General features: G+C 43.9%; 2 gene segments (V, D, J or C); one reads left to right on the forward strand and one right to left on the reverse strand.

The window, feature by feature from the left end:
- Positions 1–6: 6 nt before the first annotated feature.
- LOC109917322 lies at positions 7–11,651 on the reverse strand. The segment is given in 8 exon segments: positions 7–486; positions 1,588–1,655; positions 4,113–4,244; positions 4,421–4,741; positions 7,294–7,608; positions 9,876–10,193; positions 11,016–11,381; positions 11,550–11,651. Coding segments are annotated over 8 exon segments (1,569 nt in total).
- A 6,619-nt stretch (positions 11,652–18,270) lies between these two features.
- The window catches only part of LOC109917323, a 12,955-nt gene continuing 11,462 nt past the window's right edge, over positions 18,271–19,763 (forward strand). Inside the window, 2 exon segments of the C gene segment in view lie at positions 18,271–18,547; positions 18,639–18,989. Coding sequence covers positions 18,511–18,547; positions 18,639–18,989 — 388 coding nt within the window.

A 19,763-nucleotide genomic window follows, 5' to 3' on the forward strand; every position in this document is an offset into this window, starting at 1 on the left:
GTGTCTTAATGTTTCCCATTGAAACAGGAAAGGCTTTATTCTGTATCATTGGGATAAATACCAAATCCCAACTCCCAATAGAAAAACTCACGTCAAACTAGGGGCTTGGAAATTATAAATAGCCAATGTTCACTGCATCATCCATTTCCAAAACTGTCAACTCATGTGAACTGACAACTGGCTGAAGCTCAACAACTAACATTAGTCCTGTATACTTAAGAACTCCCTTGGCAAACATATATTGAAATGATAAAATTAATTCTAGATCAACATTCTTTATTCCTTGTGAAGACTGCATTGAAAACTGAGCAAGCAGTGGGAATATGTATTATCCTTTAAACACAAATTCTGCACTTTGCTTAATAGATGCCAGGATCTGGCCATCTCCAACAAGACTCTACGTCATCTTTTACTCCTGATCAGTTCTCAGGTTGAGGTTTTCATTGAAGGTAATGTTCTGCAGCCCCGATGAAGATTTTCTCTTCACTACTAAAATCAAACTCTTGTTAGTAAGTGTCCTGTATTGATTTGACATTCCCTATAGTCTTCAGTAAATCATTCTCCATCTCTTTGACTGCTTCTGCACAGCTAATGTAGAGCAATGCAAAATGGAAATTAAAAGAAACCAGGCAGGTATAGACCATTATTACAATGAGCTGGATGAATAGAACTCTGGATGGAGGGCTTGGACAAGGATACAGAAAGATGCACAATTTACAAGTCAGAAGAAATAGGCCATCTACTATTTATATTTTAATATGATGAAGGATTCAAAAACATATCTTTGAAAGTGACAATAAAATGATATAGTTGAATGGTTTGAGGGGCTAAATTGTCTACTCTTTGTATGCACCTTTTTTCCAACATGATTTATTTTGAAAAGTGCAAGAAATCAAACATTTCTGTAATTCCCAAATATCTCCAAAATATGATTCCAGGCAATGTCATCAAACTTTGCTCTTCCTTTGTTGGTTTTGCTGAAATAAAGAAAAATCTTTTGAAGTAAACCCAGAAACCTAATTGATGTGAAGATTTTCAAGCATCTGCTCAGAAGTTAGATCTAAAATAAAAGCAAAAAAAAGCTGGAATGTAGAACTAACTAGCATTGACCAAGCCACTCGCCTTCCTGATTTGGACATATATGGCTGAGTCAGAATTCTGGAACTTCCACTGTAATAGCATTGTCAGCCTACCGAAACCAAATGGAGTGCAGCGGTTCAAGAAAGCAGCTCATTACTACTTTTTCACGGGCAATGAGTGCTGGCCCAGCAAGCAATGTCCACATCATGTGAATGAATAACAAGAGTTGTGGCTCTTTATCCCTAAAATTGTGAATTTTTGACTAATATGGGTTTAAATAGCAAACTGCAAATTCATTGGTGAAAAATTGATCAGATATATCATTATTTTGAATTATATTTTGTCAAAGCAAGACTTTGCATCACTGACAAGTTCACTGGATATGGGCAAGACTTGCTAAAGTGTACATCCTGTGACTTCTACAGTCAGTTTCCAAAACTCATTAGCAAAACGGTATGGTACAGAAACCCCTCCCGTGGTCTAAACATATGATTTTTGTCCAGATACCTTGTAATAGATGTTTTCGTAGAAGGATTCCTGTCTGGTGTTCAGGCTCAGCATCTCACTGAAATTTGCTGCATCAAGAAATTGAAACATTTGGTTTACATCAATGTTTCTTCTGTCTCATTTATTACATTATTGTTTAAAAATGCTTATTGATGTCAATGTTTCCTCACAGTTAAGTTTCAAAGCAATGGTTTAATAGAATCATGGGATAGCAAAGAACATTAAAACAGTTCCATCCTCCCCTTAGCAACGTTCTAACCTCGTTACAGCCTTGGTTCAAGCATGGTCAAAAGTTCTGAATTCCAGAGGTGAGGTGAGAGTGACAGCCTTTGACATCAAGGCCACATTTACCAGAGTGTGACATTAAGGAGCTCTAGCAAAACTGGAATCTGTGGAAATCAGGGGCAAACTCTTTGCTGGCTGGGACATAGGAAGATGGTTGTGGTTGTTGGAGGTCAGTCATCTCAGCTCCAGGACATATCTGTGCAGGAATTCTTAAGGGTAGTGTCTTCAGCTACCTCATCAATAATCTGCTATTATAAGTCAGAAATGGGGATGTTTGCTGATGATTGCACAATGTTCAATACCATCCATTACTTCCCAGATACTGAAGCCCTCCATGTTCAAATGCAACGAGGCCTGGACAGTATGCAGGCATGGACTGACGACTGACAAGTGGCAAGTGACATTCGTGAAGCATATGACTGGCAATGACTTCTTACTGGAGATAATCTAACTACCACTGCTTGCTCTATGACTGAATCCCCCACTATCAACGTCCTTGGGGTTGCCATTGACCTGAAACTCAACTGAACTGACTCTACAAGTACAGTGGCTACAAGAGCATGTCAGAGGCTAAGAATACTGCAGTGAGTAACTCAACACCTGACTCCCCAAAGCATGTCCATGATCTACAAGGCATAAATTGGGAATGTGATGGAATACTCCCCTGAATAATACTCAAGAAGCTTGACACCATTCCAAGATAAAGCCAGTCCATTTGATCGGCACCAGACCCATAAGTATCCATCACTGACACTCAGTAGTGACAGTGTGTACTATCAACAAAATGCACTGCAGAAATTCACTAAAGATCCTCAGACTGCACCTTGTAAAGCCAGGACCATTTTCATTCAGAAGGACAAGGGCAGCAGATACACGGGAATGCCATCACCTTCAAGTTCCCCTCCAAGCCAGTCACCATCCTGACTTGGAAGTGTATAGCCATTCCTTCACTGTTACTGGGTCAAAATCCTGGAATTCTCACCCTAAGAGCATTGTGGGTGTACTTCCAGGACATGGATTGCAGTGGTTCAAGGAGGAAGCTCACTACTGTCTGTCTTAAGCAACAAGGGACAGACAATAAATGCTGACCCAGCCAGTGAGGCCCACATCCTGTGAGTGATTTTTTTTTTAAATTGAGACTGAACCAAACAGCTTGTAGTGCTGATGTTATATTTGACTTTAATTTCTGACCACATGTCCAACAGGTCACCAAAACCAACAATTTCTACCTCAGTTGCTTCACCTTTGTATCAATTCATCTGTGTGTAAAATCCTCCTATCCCTTCATTACTCTGAACTTGACCATATGAATGGACTCTTGATTGGCCTCCCATAATAAACTTTCTGGAAACTTTTGTTTGAACTTTGTTTACTCTCCATGTACCAAGCCTCTTCACCCATCACTTCACTCTTTGTTGGCTTACAATCGCTCCAAGTTAAGCAGCACCACAATTTTACGATTCTTAACCTCATTTTAAACCCTAACATTTTCCTGCCCCTTCTCATCTCTGTAAGCTCTCGTCCTATGGCCCACTGAAATATCTACTCTCCTCGAATTCTGGCCCCTTGAGCATCTCTGAATTTAAGTGCTTCACCATTGATAATTGTACCTTCAACTGCCTGAGTCCTCCTTATTCGTCCATCAAGATAATCCTTAAAATCTACCTCTTTGACCAGAATTTTGGTCGTATGCTCTCAGCAACTTTATTTACTGACAAGCCAGTTTTATCTTCACAACTTAATAATAATTGTGGCTTGGTGTCATATTTTGTTTTATAAAGCATAAAGCATTTTATGATGTTTTGTTTTGTCCTAAGCATCATAAAAATAAATCTTTGACTTGGCACGAGTTCTATTGATGGATATTCATGGTAACCAGTCCTGATTCTCCAATTTCTTTTCATCCTTCAAGTTTCCTTTTAAACCTCCTCTTAATCTGTGTCCATCACTCCTATAGGGTGGTGCATTACAAATCCTCACAACTCTTTGCATAAAATAAATGTTCTGTTCAGGTTATTGCTGATTCTTTTGCTTATCTTAAATCTATGCCGTCTCCTAATCAATCTTTCAGCAATTGGAAACAGTTTCTCATTTGCTATCCCAACTCTTGTGATTTTTAAACAGCTCTACCAAATAACCCCTTAGTCACCTCTGCTGTAAGGAGAACAAGATGGACAACACCTGTACTAAACAATGGTACCACTTCATCTGTGCATCAGTTGTGATTAAACCAGTCTTACCAGTCTCAGTGCCGGAGGAAGAAGTGGCTTTCTTGTGGATGATTGTAACAGCAGCGATAATTAAAAGCAAACCACTGACAGCAACCACAATGCACAGAGGAACCATTATCCTTGGGGATCCACTGGATATCCCTGTTTTTAATACAAGGAGACAATAGAACTTTATTGAGCAAGGACGGAGTTATGATCAGAATTAAACAATTTCCTGATTCAGGAACAAAGTGTGACGTTTTAGGTGGAGTGACACCTGCCAATGAAAATTTATCTTCATGACGTGCTACAGAAACACACACTGTTGTGGACTTTACCCAGATCCTTAGTGACAGCTCTCTGCAGTGCCTGTCCCAGGGACACATGTTTCACTTCACACCAGTAAGTACGTTTATTCTCCCACTCTGTTGTCGGCACGGTCAATTGGGTCACTGTTCGGTAAGTACTGGTACTGCCCAAAGCTACTGCAAACTGGGTCACTCCCGTATCCACTGGGCCATTCTCATCTCTCCAAGTCACAGAAATATCGGCAGGGTAAAAGTCTGACACCAAGCAAGTCATAGTAACGTTCTGCCCTGCAGCGGCAGCATCAGACAGAGGAGCGATCAGGTGGATCACAGGCTTTTGAATGAAACCATCTACAGCAAAGACAGGAACAGATCATATGAGAAACAAATATTTACAACTTCAATATAGGCATCAAGTCAAATGTATTTCAGGAAAGTTAAGTGAAGGCACAGAGCAGTGACTATGGTTTACAGCATCAATAATGTAATACTGCAAGCCAGGAACAGGAATGTGGATTATTAACATTGGGCTGCCTTCTAGTATAGCCCCTGATTGCTCATACATCAGGTGAAACACTTGATGATTCATAAACAGATAAATTATAAGGGAACACTAGCCAGACTTCAATGATCTAGCTCCTTAGTGAATAATAAGCTCAGAACTTAAGGCAGAATATAGGAAGGTGGAAACCTATCTGTTCCCTTCTTGGCAGGTAGAATTGGTCGTGTTACTGACTTTCCCTAATCTGTATCGTAAGCAAGGTGAACAATCATAGGCATGGCTTCCAGGAAGAGAGACTATAAAACCTTTCCCTTGACCCTACTTTTGCCTCCCTGAAGATCAACAGCAAAAAATAAGTCTGATTCATGGATATGGTATTGAAATCCTTACCATTTGGTCCCAGCCTGGATTCCACAGTAGTTTGTACTGTGGCCCTTGTTGGTGTGATTTACATTAATGATTTGGACTTAAAGGTAGGAGGTATATTCAAGAAGATCTCAGATGACAGAATCATAAAATGAAATATTGCAGGGTGATCAATAGTGAAGAGAATAGTTGTAAACTTCAGGAGGATATCGGTGGACTGGTCAGGTGGACAGAGAAATTGCAAATAGAATTCAACCTGGAAAAATGAGAGTTTGGGAACTGCTACCAAGGCAAGGAATGGTGGGTCCCTGTAAAGTACTGATTATCATTGATATGCATGTATAGAGACCACTGAAGATGGGAAGACATGTAGATAAGGTGGTTAAGAAAACGTATAGGATACATGTCTTAACTGGCCAAGGCATACAAGAGCAGGAAGGTTATGCTGCAATGAAAACAGAAGTGCTGGAGAAACTCAGCAGTTCTGGCAACATCTATGGAAAGAGAAACAGAGCTAATATTTAAAGTCTAAAGGCTCCTCTTCAGAGCTGAAGTATCTTGTGTTTATTTGAGGTAATGTGGAAGTGTATAAAATGCTGGTTGGGCCTGACTGCAGCACTGTGCAGCTCTGGTCACCACATTATAGGAAAGATGTGATTGTACTAGAGAGGGTGCAAAGGAGATTCACCAGGATGCTGCCTGGACTGGAGAGTCTGAGCTATGAGAAAAGATTGGGTACACTGGGGCAGTGATGCCAGAGAGGAGGCTGATAGAGGTGTGTAAGGTTACGTGGAGTAGAGATAGGCTGGATAGGAAGGCACTTTTTTTGTGAGTAGTGGGGTCAATAAATGGGGTATAGATTTAAGGTGAGAGGTAGAAGACTAAAAGAGTTTTGGGGAATTATTTTCTGACAGAGGGTGACAGGAGTCTTGAAGTCACTGTCCGAAACGTTTCTTAAGTCAGAAGCTTGCATAATAATTCAGCTGCATTTAGATATTCACTTGCACTGCCATAGCCTCCAGGACTATCGGCCAAAAGCTGGGAAATGAGATTAATGTAGTCAGATCTTTGTCAACCAGCATGGGCATGATGGGCCGATTGGCCTCCTCTATGCCGTAATTGTTTATGAATGACCAAGTGCGCTAGTTCAAGACAATTGAGCAACTCGTTATGGAAGACTTACTTTAAAATAAACTTTTGTTCATAAAATGATCCCTCATAAAAGGGTTTAAAGCTGTAAAAATAGTCCATTAGCTATTTATATCCCTATTGTATTAGTGTTTATTTATCTGTTGTTCTTTACTAATTTTAGTAAAGTGTAGAATATGTAGCTTGTAGGGACAAGAAGTAACTGGACAGAGGGGTAAGAGGATTTATGATTAGCTTTTCCTCTAGTCATGTTAGGAGTCTGAGGGGAAGAGGAGGATAAAAAGAGACGAAACAGATAAGGAATAGAGAAAATAGTGCCAGACAGAGCCAGGCTAGGGCAAGATAAAGCGGGCCCTGGTTGGGTGAGTAAAAGGTGTTTATGTGGATCTGGAGACATACGCTTTTTGTATGATTATAGGAACATAAAATCATACAATACAGAAGGGGCCCTTTGAATCACTAAGTCTGTATGTACAAACAAGATTGGAATTTGAGTAATGACCAGTGTACATGATAGGAAGTGTTCACAAAATGGAATTCCTTGTATTTGGCAGAGTTCTGGTCTGTCTAGTTTAGAACACACTGTGTGCACTTGGATAGATAACGGTAAACTCATTTTTAAAATTCCTTTGGTCAATCATTAGAAGTAACATCAACAAGAATTCAAAAGACATGAACTTGGTCTCCTCAGATGATATTCCATGCTTGAGGTTTTTAGAACATGATATAATTTTGAGTGGAAAAGAAGTTTTTAGCAGGAAGGAGAAATAAGAATCTAGAAGAAACTTGGCAGCATTCAAGTTAGACTTTGTGTAGTTTTAGCTCATTTAATGCCCTAGGATATATCAAGTAAACGTTTAAAGACAAGCAAGTTCAACATCCTTACCATTTCTTTTCCTCAAACTGTGCCTCATAGGAGATGACAATGAAACATGTTGAATTTGACAAGTGTACAAAGATCCAGATTCCCACTCATCCACAGTGACTGTTAACTCACTTCTGGAAGTATAACTCCCATTTGCATTTAAAATTGGTGGAAGAGTTTTCGAACTAAAAGCAGTTTTCCGGTTATTAACCAGCCAACTAAACAAAATGTTTTTTGGATAAAATCCAACAGCCAGACACACAACTGTTGCAGTTTTCCTCACATCAATCTCTTCAAAAGTTGGAGGGAACACGTAGATGGATGGCGGAATCAGGCCTAAATGAATAGAAGTGGTTATTGGTCAGAATAGTATTGTTCAGAAGTCAATTCATGGCAACGGAATAATTTGCATTTAGATATCAAAGCTTCAGAACATCCCAAAGCATGTTACAACCACTGAAGGCAGTTACTGTTCCTTTGTTGGCAAAATGTGGGATCTAATTTGCACTTAGTGAAATCCCGCAAATGACAGTGAAATGAATGTCGAAAGAAAATAAATCTTGTTTCAATCATTATTCGTATATCAAAATAATATTTTCTCTATGTTCTTGTGGTATAATAATGGTTCTGGGCAAGGGAAAGTCTAGGTCCATCTGACACACCAATTTACAGAGTTCAAATCATTAATTTCGAATAACACTGGGTCCCATAAATTGAAAAGAATCTTCCCAGATTTCTGCTTGTTTCCCAGCAGGAAAATCAGTACCTTTCAGGTTGAATTGGCTGAACCAGTGAAGAACTGGAGGAACTGAAATATAAGAGAGTTATATCCCATACCTGCTCCCATGTTGAAATTGTGAAATTTTACTGATGGTGCTGATTTAAGTAGGATCTTCAAATTTGCCAATTGGCTCACGTACATAAGTGCAAGTAGGCTTGTTTTAAATGTATGTTTAAAAAAAAATTCCAAAAAAAAAAAGGCTGTGCATTGATTAAACAATTAAGTTGGATCAGTATAACTTTAATGGTATTTTCATTTGGAAGAACACAGTCTACTAAAATTTCTTAATTTTGCTCACAGACCCACTTTCAGCTCTATGAACAAAATTTCACAAACTTAGCTCTTGTAAATTCTTCAGGTATACATTTTGATGAAAGAAAATGAAAAATATCATTGTGATTTTGGAAAATGATTTTAATGGAAATGCAACACAGCCTAACCAGTGCCATTCCAAACCCATGTTGAACTCAATTTCCCACGTGTAACCAAAGCAGAAACTTTACCGTCCACAGGAGCCCGATTCTCTACATGATCCATACATGAAGGAACTTGTCCCTGGGATAATCCCCCATTTCTGCTTTACCTCTAGTAAAGCAAAAGGAGTTATTGGAGATAAGTTTGGACCTGAGAATGGATCTATGGGACAGCAAGCATATCTATCAGAGGTAGAACTGAGTGCAACAGTGTAAGAGTCGAAGCCAGAGATAAGGATGGACCTGAGAGGATGAGAGAATGAGTTTTTGGGAGACTTAATGTGTCAGCAAGGGGCAGTGGGGGAATGACTTGTGAGGAGCTGGTGAGCTTTATTTTAAGATTTAAGGTTAATTCTGTTAATTGAATAACTGGCCTAATAAGTAGAGGCATAGCCAGGAACATAGAATAGTACAGCACAGTACAGGCCCTTCAGTCCATGATGTTGTGCCGAACTTTTACCCTAAACCTAAGGTCTATCTAACCTCCACCCCTACCTTATACCATGATCCATACGCCTATCTAATAGCCACTTAAATGCCCCTAATGAGGCTGACTCTACTACCCTCTCCAGCAATGCATTCCATGCCCCTACCACTCTCTGAGTAAAGAACCTACCTCTGACATCTCCCCTATATCTACCTCCACTCACTTTAAAACTATGCCCCCTCATAATAGCTACCTCCACCCTAGGAAAAAGTCTCTGGTTGTCCACTCTATCTATACCTCTGATCATTTTGTACACCTCTATCAAGTCACCTCTCATCCTTTGTCGTTATAAAGAGAAAAGCCCTAGCTCTCTTAACCTTTCCTCATAAGAACTTCCCTCCATTCCAGGCAACATCCTGGTAAAAACACATTCTAAAACACATTCTTTTACATGTGGGAATTCTACTTCCCATGTTCTGAACATAGCCGTGATGTGGAGGCGTCAGTATCGGACTGGGGTGGACAAAGTCAGGAGTCACACGACACCAGGTTATAGTCCAACAGGTTTATTTGAAATTGCAACCTTTCATAGCGCTGCCCCTTCTCAGTTAACAAAGGAGCAGAGCTCTGAAAGCTTGTGATTTCAAATAAACCTGTTAAACTATAACCTGGTGCCTGTGACTTTTGACCATGTTGTAGAATGGATTGAGAGCTGTGGAGGAGCTTGAACAATGTTGAGAGCTATGTGCCTGCTTCCTAGGGCTGGTGAGCCCACAGCTTGAGAGAATCCAGGCACAGGTCGCTGGGCAGGTACAGAAGTCTCGCTCTCTGACTAGAATTCAGTTCCAAATACTTAATTAAAAGGTAGTTACAAGAAAGTAGTATACAAGAGATTTTGAATAAACCTGTTAATTTAACTTACCATCTTTATTGATCACTTTTCTGATGGGGGAAGACAGGGTTTTGTGTGAAACAAGGCAGGTATATTGAAGACCACGTAGCCACTGAAGTGTTGGCACCGTCAGCTCACTGATGATGGTGTAACTGTCTTCTGATTCCATCAGTATCCCGGAGTTGGAAATCCCTGAGGAGAGCTGGGTGCTGCCAATGTACCAAGACACAGAGACAGTATCTGGGTAGAAATCACTCACCACACAGACCAGTTTGCAGTCATCCTGCAGGGAAATTTCCTCAGGTGATGGCTGAAGGAGTAGAACGGAAGGTGGTCTCGGTGAGATGGCTGGGTTCAGAAAGTAAAGAACAGTTGGTTCAATTTCCTTTCGAGTGAATTTACAGGGTTATAGCCAATCCTTCACCGTGTTTTGCTGCCACACTTTAACACCTCCTCAACATGAAGTCTAAGTTTGCACTTGTCCGATAACCCGAGTCGCTTTCTAAACTTGTTCTTTTTTCCAATTATTTGTAATGGACTTGTTCAGAGGTGTAATGGCACAAGTTGGATTTAGAATGCCGGCCTCCTGGTCTAGAGGTGAGGACATTGTCACTTCGCCTCACCAGTCCTACAGCTTTTTGCTGTATGTTTGCAGAGGTTGGTGCTGTTAACAACATGACCCACCCCGGTCACTGCTGGTTAACATGAGGCAGGCGGCGCTCCGCTCTCGGCAATTAACACAGCAGCAGGTTTCGGCCTCGGCGCTAGGTAAATTCACAGACGGGTATAGAGCCGACTCTGCAGCCACTGACAGAAGCAGAGGGGCAGTGGGCGGCTGAGACCCCCATTGCCAACCCTGCTCCCTGTCTGATGGTTATTCCTGAGGAGGGGGAGGGGGTGAAGAAACAGCTTGTTGGAGTGAGAGAGATAGTCGGAACTGCAGATGCTGGAGAATCCGAGACAACAAGGTGCAGAGCTGGATGAACACAGCAGGCCAAGCAGCATGATGCTTGGCCGTTTGGGGGAGAGCGCCTGTTACATTCCCACCTGCCCAGAGGTTCCTGAATCTCTCCTGGGCTCGAACAATAACCCTGCTTTCTCTCTGCACTGGTACTACTGAGCTTTTCCAGCTTTCTCTGTCTGTGTTACTGATCTGAGGGTGGCACCGACCTGGTTTCACGTTGAGGGTCACTGCACAGCCACACCAGTCTTTCGCGTTCACCACAACGTCCGCACTTTGACAGTAAAACCTCATGGAGTCCCCCCGTTTCACCTGCTCGACGGTTAAACTGAATTCACTGTCATTGGCGCCGGAGAAACGGGGCTCAAACGCTGCCAGCCGGGTGAAGTTATTCGATCCCGGGCTCAGGGACATGATCCATTTGATGGTGGAGTTGCCCGCTGGCACATAGCCCCAGGTTAGCAAGCGGTCATCCTGCTGCTGGTTGTTTCTACAGCCCAGTCTCACTGTCTCACCCTCCCGGGCATCCTGTACTGCCTGCAAAATGATCAGGTTGGAGTTGGAAAGGACTCCATCTGAACACACACACACACACACAGAGAGAGAGAGAGAGAGAGTCAGGGAAACTTGCAAAGTGCTGAGGACACAGAGAGCTCAGAAACATAGAAATCTTGTGGCTTCTCTTTCTGATTTACACCATCCGCAGCTCTTTCGGTTTTTAGGGAGGGACCTTAGCTCCTTACCCATCTGCAAGGCCATCAGCAGCAAAGTCCAACACAGCCCCTCCATTCTCAGCTCCCTTTACCCGGCTCTGATGTGCTCGGAAGCTCAACTGACTGTGTCACTGAGAGCAAGGGACATTTCAGCTCCTTCCTCATTTCTCAGAGCGCAGCAAAGAAGGGACAGGGCGTGAAGGGCTTGTTCCATATTTAACTCTTCAATTCAACTCAAACACAACTGTCAGCCCTTCCCTGCACTGTAAACCAAAAATGTTGGAAATCGCAGCATCCATAAAGAGAGAGAGAGAGCAAGTCACTCGAAACATCAGCTTGCTCTCTCTCCATGGATGCTGCCTGACCCGTTGTGATCTCCAGCATTTGTTGTTTTCCATACAGCTTCCAGCATCTGCAGTAATTTGCTCCTACATTGTGTTATCTCCTCCCCTTGAAGCCAGTCCCAGTGCACCTTCCAAACAAGAGACTTCAGAGCAAGCGCTGCACTCTTGCTAAGTTCAAGAAAGCTCTGACAAGTCCGTCTGCAAAAACAAAATTGCCTGCCCTTTTAACAGCCCACCGTGTTCCCTGGCCAACATCTCTGTCTCAGGCTTGCTGCAGTGTTCCAGCGAAGCACAGCACAAGCTGGAAGAACAGCATCTCAATTTCTGCTTGGGGACCCTGCAACCTTCTGGACTCAATATCGAGTTTTCAGGCTTGAGCTCTCCCATGTCCTTTTCCCAACCCCCACAAACCAGCCCTCGTCCTCACGTACCACCCCACCAACCTCCGGATCCAATGCATCATCCTCCGACACTTCCGCCATCTGCAATCCGACCACTAAAGACATCTTTCCCTCCCCACCTTTATCTGCTTTCCGGAGGGACAACTCTCTCCGTGACTCCCTTGTCCGCTCCACACTCCCCTCCAGCTCCACCACACCCGGCACTTTTCCCTGCAACCGCAGGAAGTGCTACACCTGCCCCCATACCTCCTCCCTCACCCCCATCCCAGGCCCCAAGAAGACTTTCCACATCAAGCAGATGTTCACCTGCACATCTGCTAATGTGGTATACTGCATCCGCTGTACCCGGTGTGGCCTCCTCTACATCAGGGAAACCAAGCGGAGGCTCGGGGACCGCTTTGCAGAACACCTACGCTCGGTTCGCAATAAACAACTGCACCTCCCAGTCGCGAACCATTTCAACTCCCCCTCCCATTCCTCAGACGACATGTCCATCCTGGGCCTCCTGCAGTGCCACAACGATGCCACCTGAAGGTTGCAGGAACAGCAACTCATATTCCACTTGGGAACCCTGCAGCCCAATGGTATCAATGTGGATTTCACAAGTTTCAAAATCTCCCCTCCCCCCACCGCATCCCAAAACCAGTCCAGCTCGTCCCCGCCTCCCTAACCTGTTCTTCCTCCCACCTATCCCCTCCTCCCACCTCAAGCCGCACCTCCATCTCCTACCGACCAACCTCATCCCGCCCCCTTGACCTGTCCGTCCTCCCTGGACTGACCTATCCCCTTCCTAACTCCCTACCTACACTTACCTTTACTGGCTCCATCCCCGCCTCTTCGACCTGTTTGTTTCCTCTCCACCTATCCTCTCCTCTATCCCTCTTCTATCCACCTCCCACTCTCTCCCTATTTATTTCGGAACCCCCTTCCCCTCCCCCTTTTCTGATGAAGGGTCTAGGCCTGAAATGTCAGCCTCTCTGCTCCTATGATGCTGCTTGGCCTGCTGTGTTCATCCAGCCCTGCACCTTGTTATCACACGTCTGCTATTACACACAACCCATTGTTAGCCACTAACACTCCCCATTAATAGCCACCACCAGACACATTCTCATTCGAGTCATTTATATAAATGACAAACCACAGACACATATTCCCCTCCCCTCCCTTGTCCACCTTCCACAGGGACCATTCCCTCCAGGACACCCTGGTCCACACTCCCTTCAGCCCCAACACCTCCCCACAGCCCTACAGCACCTTCCCCTGTCACCGGCGAAGGTACAACACCTGCCCATTTACCTCCTCCCTCCTAGGTATCCAAGGGCCCAAACATACTTTCCAGGTGAAGCAACACTTCACCTGCACTTCCCAGAATCTAGTCTACTGCATTCGCTGCTCACAATGTGGTCTCCTCTACATTGGGGAAACGAAGCATAGACTTGGCGACTGCTTCGCAGAACATCTACGTTCTGCTCGCAAAAAAGACCCTGAACTACCTGTTGCCTGCCACTTCAATGCACCACCCTGCTCCCTGGCCAACATCTCTGTCTCTGGCTTGCTACAGTGTTCCAGCGAAGCCCAACACAAGCTGGATTAACAACACCTCATTTTCTGCTTGGGGACCCTACAGCCCTCCGCACTCAATATTGAGTTCAATAATTTTAGGGCCTAAACTCTCCCCTGTCCCAGCCCCCCACCCCACACACCAGGCCTAGTTACCACATAGCCTGCCACTACACACCCCCTGTTGTTAGTCACTAACAGTCCCCATTAACAACTATTCACCCTCCCAGCCTGATCGTTAGCAAATCCTTGGTCTGTCCAACTGTCTTTCTCTCTCTTTGGGCTCTATCCTATCGCTTACTCCCTACCCCACCCACCTCCCTATTTTCTGCATATAAACTGACGTTTTCCCAGCCACCATCAGTTCTGAGGAAGGGTCACCGGACCCGAAACGTTAACTCTGTTTTCTCCTTCACAGTCGCTGCCAGACCTGCTGAGCTTTTCCAGCAACTTTGTTTTTGTCCCCATTAATAGCTATTCACCCACCCTGCCTGATCGTTATCCACTCCTTTGTCTATCCCCACTTATTGTTTACTCCCTCACCCTATCTTCTGCATAAAAACCAATAATTGAGTTCTCTTCACAGATGCTGCCAGACCTGCTGAACTTTTCCAGCAACTTCTGTTTTTGTTTGTAAGCTCTGACAGGTTGGTTTCACAGAAGCGCTTGGGAGACACCGCAATGGTTATTGAGTCAGTGAGGCAGTAGGGAGGTGGTGATTTTTCTCCAGATGTGTGTAGAAGTTAATCCTGCAGCTGTAGATGGAGAAGAAGCTTAGAGATCAGGAATGGGAGAGGGACCTTATTATGGATAAAGAAGGATGATGTGCCACATTGGTATTGGGTTCACTTTGGTTTGTCAATTATATAAACAACTCGAACAAGAATATAGGAGGCATAGAATCAGCATGGACACAGGCCATTTACAGTCATAGAGCTGTACAGCATGGAAACAGACCCTTTGGTCCAACTCGTCCATACCGACCAGATATCCTACATGAATCTAGTCCCATTTACCAGCAATTGACCCATATCCCTCTAAACCTTTCCTATTCATATACCCATCCAGATGCCTTTTAAATGTTGTAATTGTACCAGCCTCCACCACTTCCTCTGGCAGCTCATTCCATACACACACCACCCTCTGTGTGAAGTTAACCCCTCAGGTCCTTTTTAAATCTTTCCCCTCTCAACTTAAACCAATCCCCTCTAGTTTTGGACTCCCCTACCCTGGGGAAAAAACCTTGACTATTCACCCTATCCATGCCTCTCAATATTTTATAAACTTCTATAAGGTAACCCCTCAGCATCTGCCGCTCCAGGGAAAATAGCCCCAGTCTATTCAGCCTCTCCCTATAGCTCAAACCCTCCAACCCTGGCAACATCCTTGTAAACCTTCTCTGAACTGTTTCAAGTTTCACAACATTCTTCATATAGCAGGGAGACCAGAATTGCATGCAATATTCCAAAAGTGTCCTAACCAATGTCCTGTACAGCCACAATGTAACCTCCCAACTCCTATACTCAGTGCACCGACCAATAAAGGCAATCATACCAAACACCTTCTTCACCATCTTGTCTACATAGGATTCCACTTTCAAGAAACTATGAACCTGCACTCCAAGGTCTCTTTGTTTAGCAACACTCTCCAGGACCTTACCATTAAGCATATACATTCTGCCCTGATTTGCCTTTCCAAAACATAGCATCTCACATTTATCTAAATTAAATTCCATCTGCCGCACCTCAGCCCATTGGACCATCTGATCAAGGTCCCATTGTACTCTGAGGTAACCTTCTTCACTGTCCACTACATCACCAATTTTGCTGTCTTCTGCAAACTTACTAACCATACCTCCTATCTTCACACCCCAATAGTTTATATAAATGACGAAAACCCTTAAGATGTACATATTTGATACACTCTAACCACCTGTCCTAATATTACCTCATGTGGCTGGATGTCAACATTTATTTTCTAATGCTATTGTGAAACATATTGAGGTGTTTTTATTATGTTATAGATACTATACATATTTAAATGTTCTTTTGCTAGATTGCACTCAATCTAATTAAAAATCGACTTGTACAAAATTGCATGCTTGCAGTAAGGAAACAAACATAGGTTTTGTTAAAACAGTTGTGATCATTCAATAATTCAAATAATTAAGGTATCAGTTTGATATCTGTTTGGCCAATTTCTCACAGTTTCTATAATACTTAATGAATTTATTTCTGATGCATACCTAATAAATGAATCCATACACTTCTAAAAGCAATGGAATAATATGGACTACATAAAACAGAAAACTGTACAACGATTGCAAAACATTTCCAGAATCTGACACGTGTTCTATAAGTAGCTTAATACTGTGAGTTACAATTTCTGGTAATTCATCTATCACTTGTGGTTAGTGAGATGTTTTTCTAGTTCGGATAAACATTCCTGAATTTAAAAAGAAGAATATTTGACTGCAGTATCCAATTGCTTCTTAGATTGTTCCAAAACTCTCTCAGGAACTCAGTGTTTTACTGATGACTCCAAGTGTGGAACTTCTCAGACTAAGTCCTATGGCAGAATCTTCCTGAATGATGTGGGCAATTGTCCCATGTACCCTACAGAAACTAAACCGCAGCAGTTACTGAGCAGGAAGTCTGAGCTGTTAGCTGGTGACTGCTAGCTCCTTGACTCCTCAGGCCTGCTGAGCCCGGGCAATGGGGGCTGGCATTGGGCATTTGGCAGCCTCAATGCAGAATCGTGGCACATCTCTGACCCACTTACTATATGGCTGTGCACTTCAGTGCTGCATTTTGGAGCACTCTAGCATCTTTGGGGCCAGGCCACTGTGGGTGGGGAGGGGTGGGTGGGGCAGGCACTCACCTCATGGATTAAACTAGGGAGCATCTCAGGTCTCATCCCCTGCTCTGTTAGTGCTCCATCACTTTGTGCCTTCTATGATGCTCACAGTGTCTCTGCCTTGCCTTGCCAGTATACATTCTGTCCCCACAGTCAGAGCTTGAAGGCTAATGCCTTACCTTTATGAGCACACACAAAATCAGGCAGTTCACATTCTAGCCATGTTGCTGTTCTGTCAATCTCACACCCACAGATGATCATATTCTGAAGCTTGAAGGGGGTGGTCCTTATTTAGCCCCCTGTCAGTGTTTTCCAGCACAGGGGCAGTGTCCAATATCAGACCAGGGGCATGGCCATGGTCAGACACCCAATAGTATGGTCAGTGTTAGTGGGTCCATTATCACTACTGTCAGGGAAATGGGGCACAGTTAGTCCAGAAAGGCCAGTACAACCAGTCTGTGGAAAAACGGAGATCAGTCAGGGATCTTCACGGAGATCAGTCAGGGATCTTCATGGAGATCAGTCAGGGATCTTCACGGAGATCAGTCAGGGATCTTCATGGAAATCAGTCAGAGATCTTCATGGAGATCAGTCAGAGATCTTCACGGAGATCAGTCAGGGGCCTGTTCACCCATTAATTGGAGCTGTCTGCCTGAGTCAGTCGGGGTTGGGTCACTGTGAGTCATGCCCATCCCGGGGATTGAATGCAGCATGCTGGGGCGCAGAGGGGAGCAGGCAATGTGAGGATGTGATGGAGACTGTAGACCCAGGAGGGCAATGGCGGTCTTCTGAGGAGAAGGAAGGAGGACATTGAGCAGGAGGGACAGCACCTTTAGCAGGACAGGGTGATGCAACATTGCAGGCAATGATCCAGCAATGGGCTGTACTGCCAGTCTATGTTAGCTGGGTGCAGTCATTACTTACTGACTGGAAGTTGTTGTTGCTTGAAAGGCAGACAGACCCTGTCTGTGTGGAGGCCTGTGTTGGTTTTGTTTTTCTTTCCTTTTGCTGTCGCTGAGCATTTTTAACCATTTGAAGGCTTTCCATTGAACAGTGAGAAGATGTGATATGAGACTGACATTTGGGAAGGAGTGCATTGGGTTGGCAGCTGCGCTGACATCAAGGACGGGGAACCTGTGTAGCGATGCGTTGTTGAATGTGCCCTCAGCAAAGTTCCTTTTCTGTTGCCTTCCCAGTGTGTGCCTCGTGTTTGGTTGATCCTGGGTGGCAGCGGCTTGGCTTGGAACACAACTGGGTTCCATAACTGGATCCAATGCAGGAAATTGCAGAAGGCGATACTTCCAGCATTGGTGAGCTGGCAGTGCCACAGGATGGGTACCGTGGAGAGGTGGTACAGACACAGTGCCAAAGGTTTGATGAAGTCAAGTGAGGAAACTCGCAACGGTTGGAGGGAAAGATCCCTGAAATTGACCCTCGAGCCGATTTCTGGTTCCTAGTTTCGTTTTTAGTGAGCCTTTCGTTTCCCGAATATTTAAAATAAAACAAAAGTGCTGGTGAAACTCAGCAAGTTTGTCAGTGCTTTATTTAGCTTTGTTTCCTGAATGACATCTCAGGGGGAAGGGAGGGGGCTCCTTGCTAAAGCCGAGAAGCTCACATTTGGTCAGATTACACTGACCGATAGCAAACACAGCGTGACCGCAAGAACTTTGCTCTTTCTCAGTGAGAAGTTTGGAGAATAGCAGCCCCTTCATAACCACCTCCCTTTAAGTGCTCATCAACCAAAGAGGAATTACAAAATCCATTCTTCACCGTGGAACAGCACTCAATTGTGAATCGTGAAAACTCTTGAGCAGAGAAACCGAGCCGAAAATGTTCTGCATCTTTGTTCTGATAGCCCTGCAGTTGGGTAAGGAGCTAATTCCTTGGTGTGGGTTTATCTTCATTCACACTGCCTCTGTTGCGGTTCACTTGGTGATTTTCTGTCTCTTCCATTTCAGATCCAGTTGCACCCCACACTGCTCTGTCGATGCCTTCGGCTACTGTCCTCAGGCAGGAGGAAGGATCAGTGACATTCGAGTGTTTAAGTTCTAATGAGAAACTCCTTATGAAGTGGGGATACGTGACTCCCGGCTCTTCAGAAACCAAGTGGCTCATGTACTGGAACCCGGGAGAAAAAAAGGCGATTCGAATGCCAGGGATCGAGCCTCGTTTCTCTCAATCCAAAAGCAGCAAATATGGTCTAAAAATCGATGCTTTGAGACTGGAGGACTCCGCCACATATTACTGTCAGAGTGGGGAGGAAGGAAATGATTGGTGTGCCTGTGGAACCACACTGAAGGTGAAAGCAAGTAAGTGAAGGAGAATATTGAAGCAGATCAGAACATTTACTCTGGTTGTGAAGTGGAAAAAAAAGTGTGTAACTTTCTCCCAAAATAACTAGGAGGAATGGTATAAAGATTGTTAGTGGTGGATCCATTTATAAACATTTTATTTACAGGTAGTAATTGAAATTAAAGTGGTTAATATTGGTCACCACCTCAGTCTCAGATATTTCACCCTTACTGTGGTAGCTGAGGTCTTCCCAACATGTTGGATGCTATTTATAGATATTTTCCAAATCAACCTGGTCAGAGATGTTATTATACACTGCTGGAGCAGGTGGGACATGAACCCAGGCCTCCAGGTCCAGAGTTAGGGACATTACCACTGCACCACAAGAGCCCTTGGGGGGCAGTTTATATGGAACAAGGTGAATAACACAAACCTGGTGCTGATAGAGCTTGAAAAAGCCAGTTTGGTTAAACTGACGTGGATTGAGCCAGATAGCCATAGAGTCATACAGCACAGAAACAGACCCTTCGGTCCAACCAGTCCATGCTGACCATAATCCCAAACTAAACTAGTCCCACCTACCTGCTCTTGGCCCATGTCCATCCAAACCTTTCCTATCCATGTACTTATCCAAATGTCTTTTAAACATTATAACTGTACCCACATCCACCACTTCCTCAGGAGGTTCATTCCACATGCGAACCACTCTCTGTGTAAAAAAAATTGCCCCTCGTGTCTTTTTAAAAGATCTCTCCTCTCACCTTGAAAATGTGCCCCCCCCCCGTGTCTTG

This window comes from Rhincodon typus, chromosome 12 (assembly GCF_021869965.1).
Source record: "Rhincodon typus isolate 14 chromosome 12, sRhiTyp1.1, whole genome shotgun sequence".
NCBI lineage: Eukaryota > Metazoa > Chordata > Chondrichthyes > Orectolobiformes > Rhincodontidae > Rhincodon > Rhincodon typus.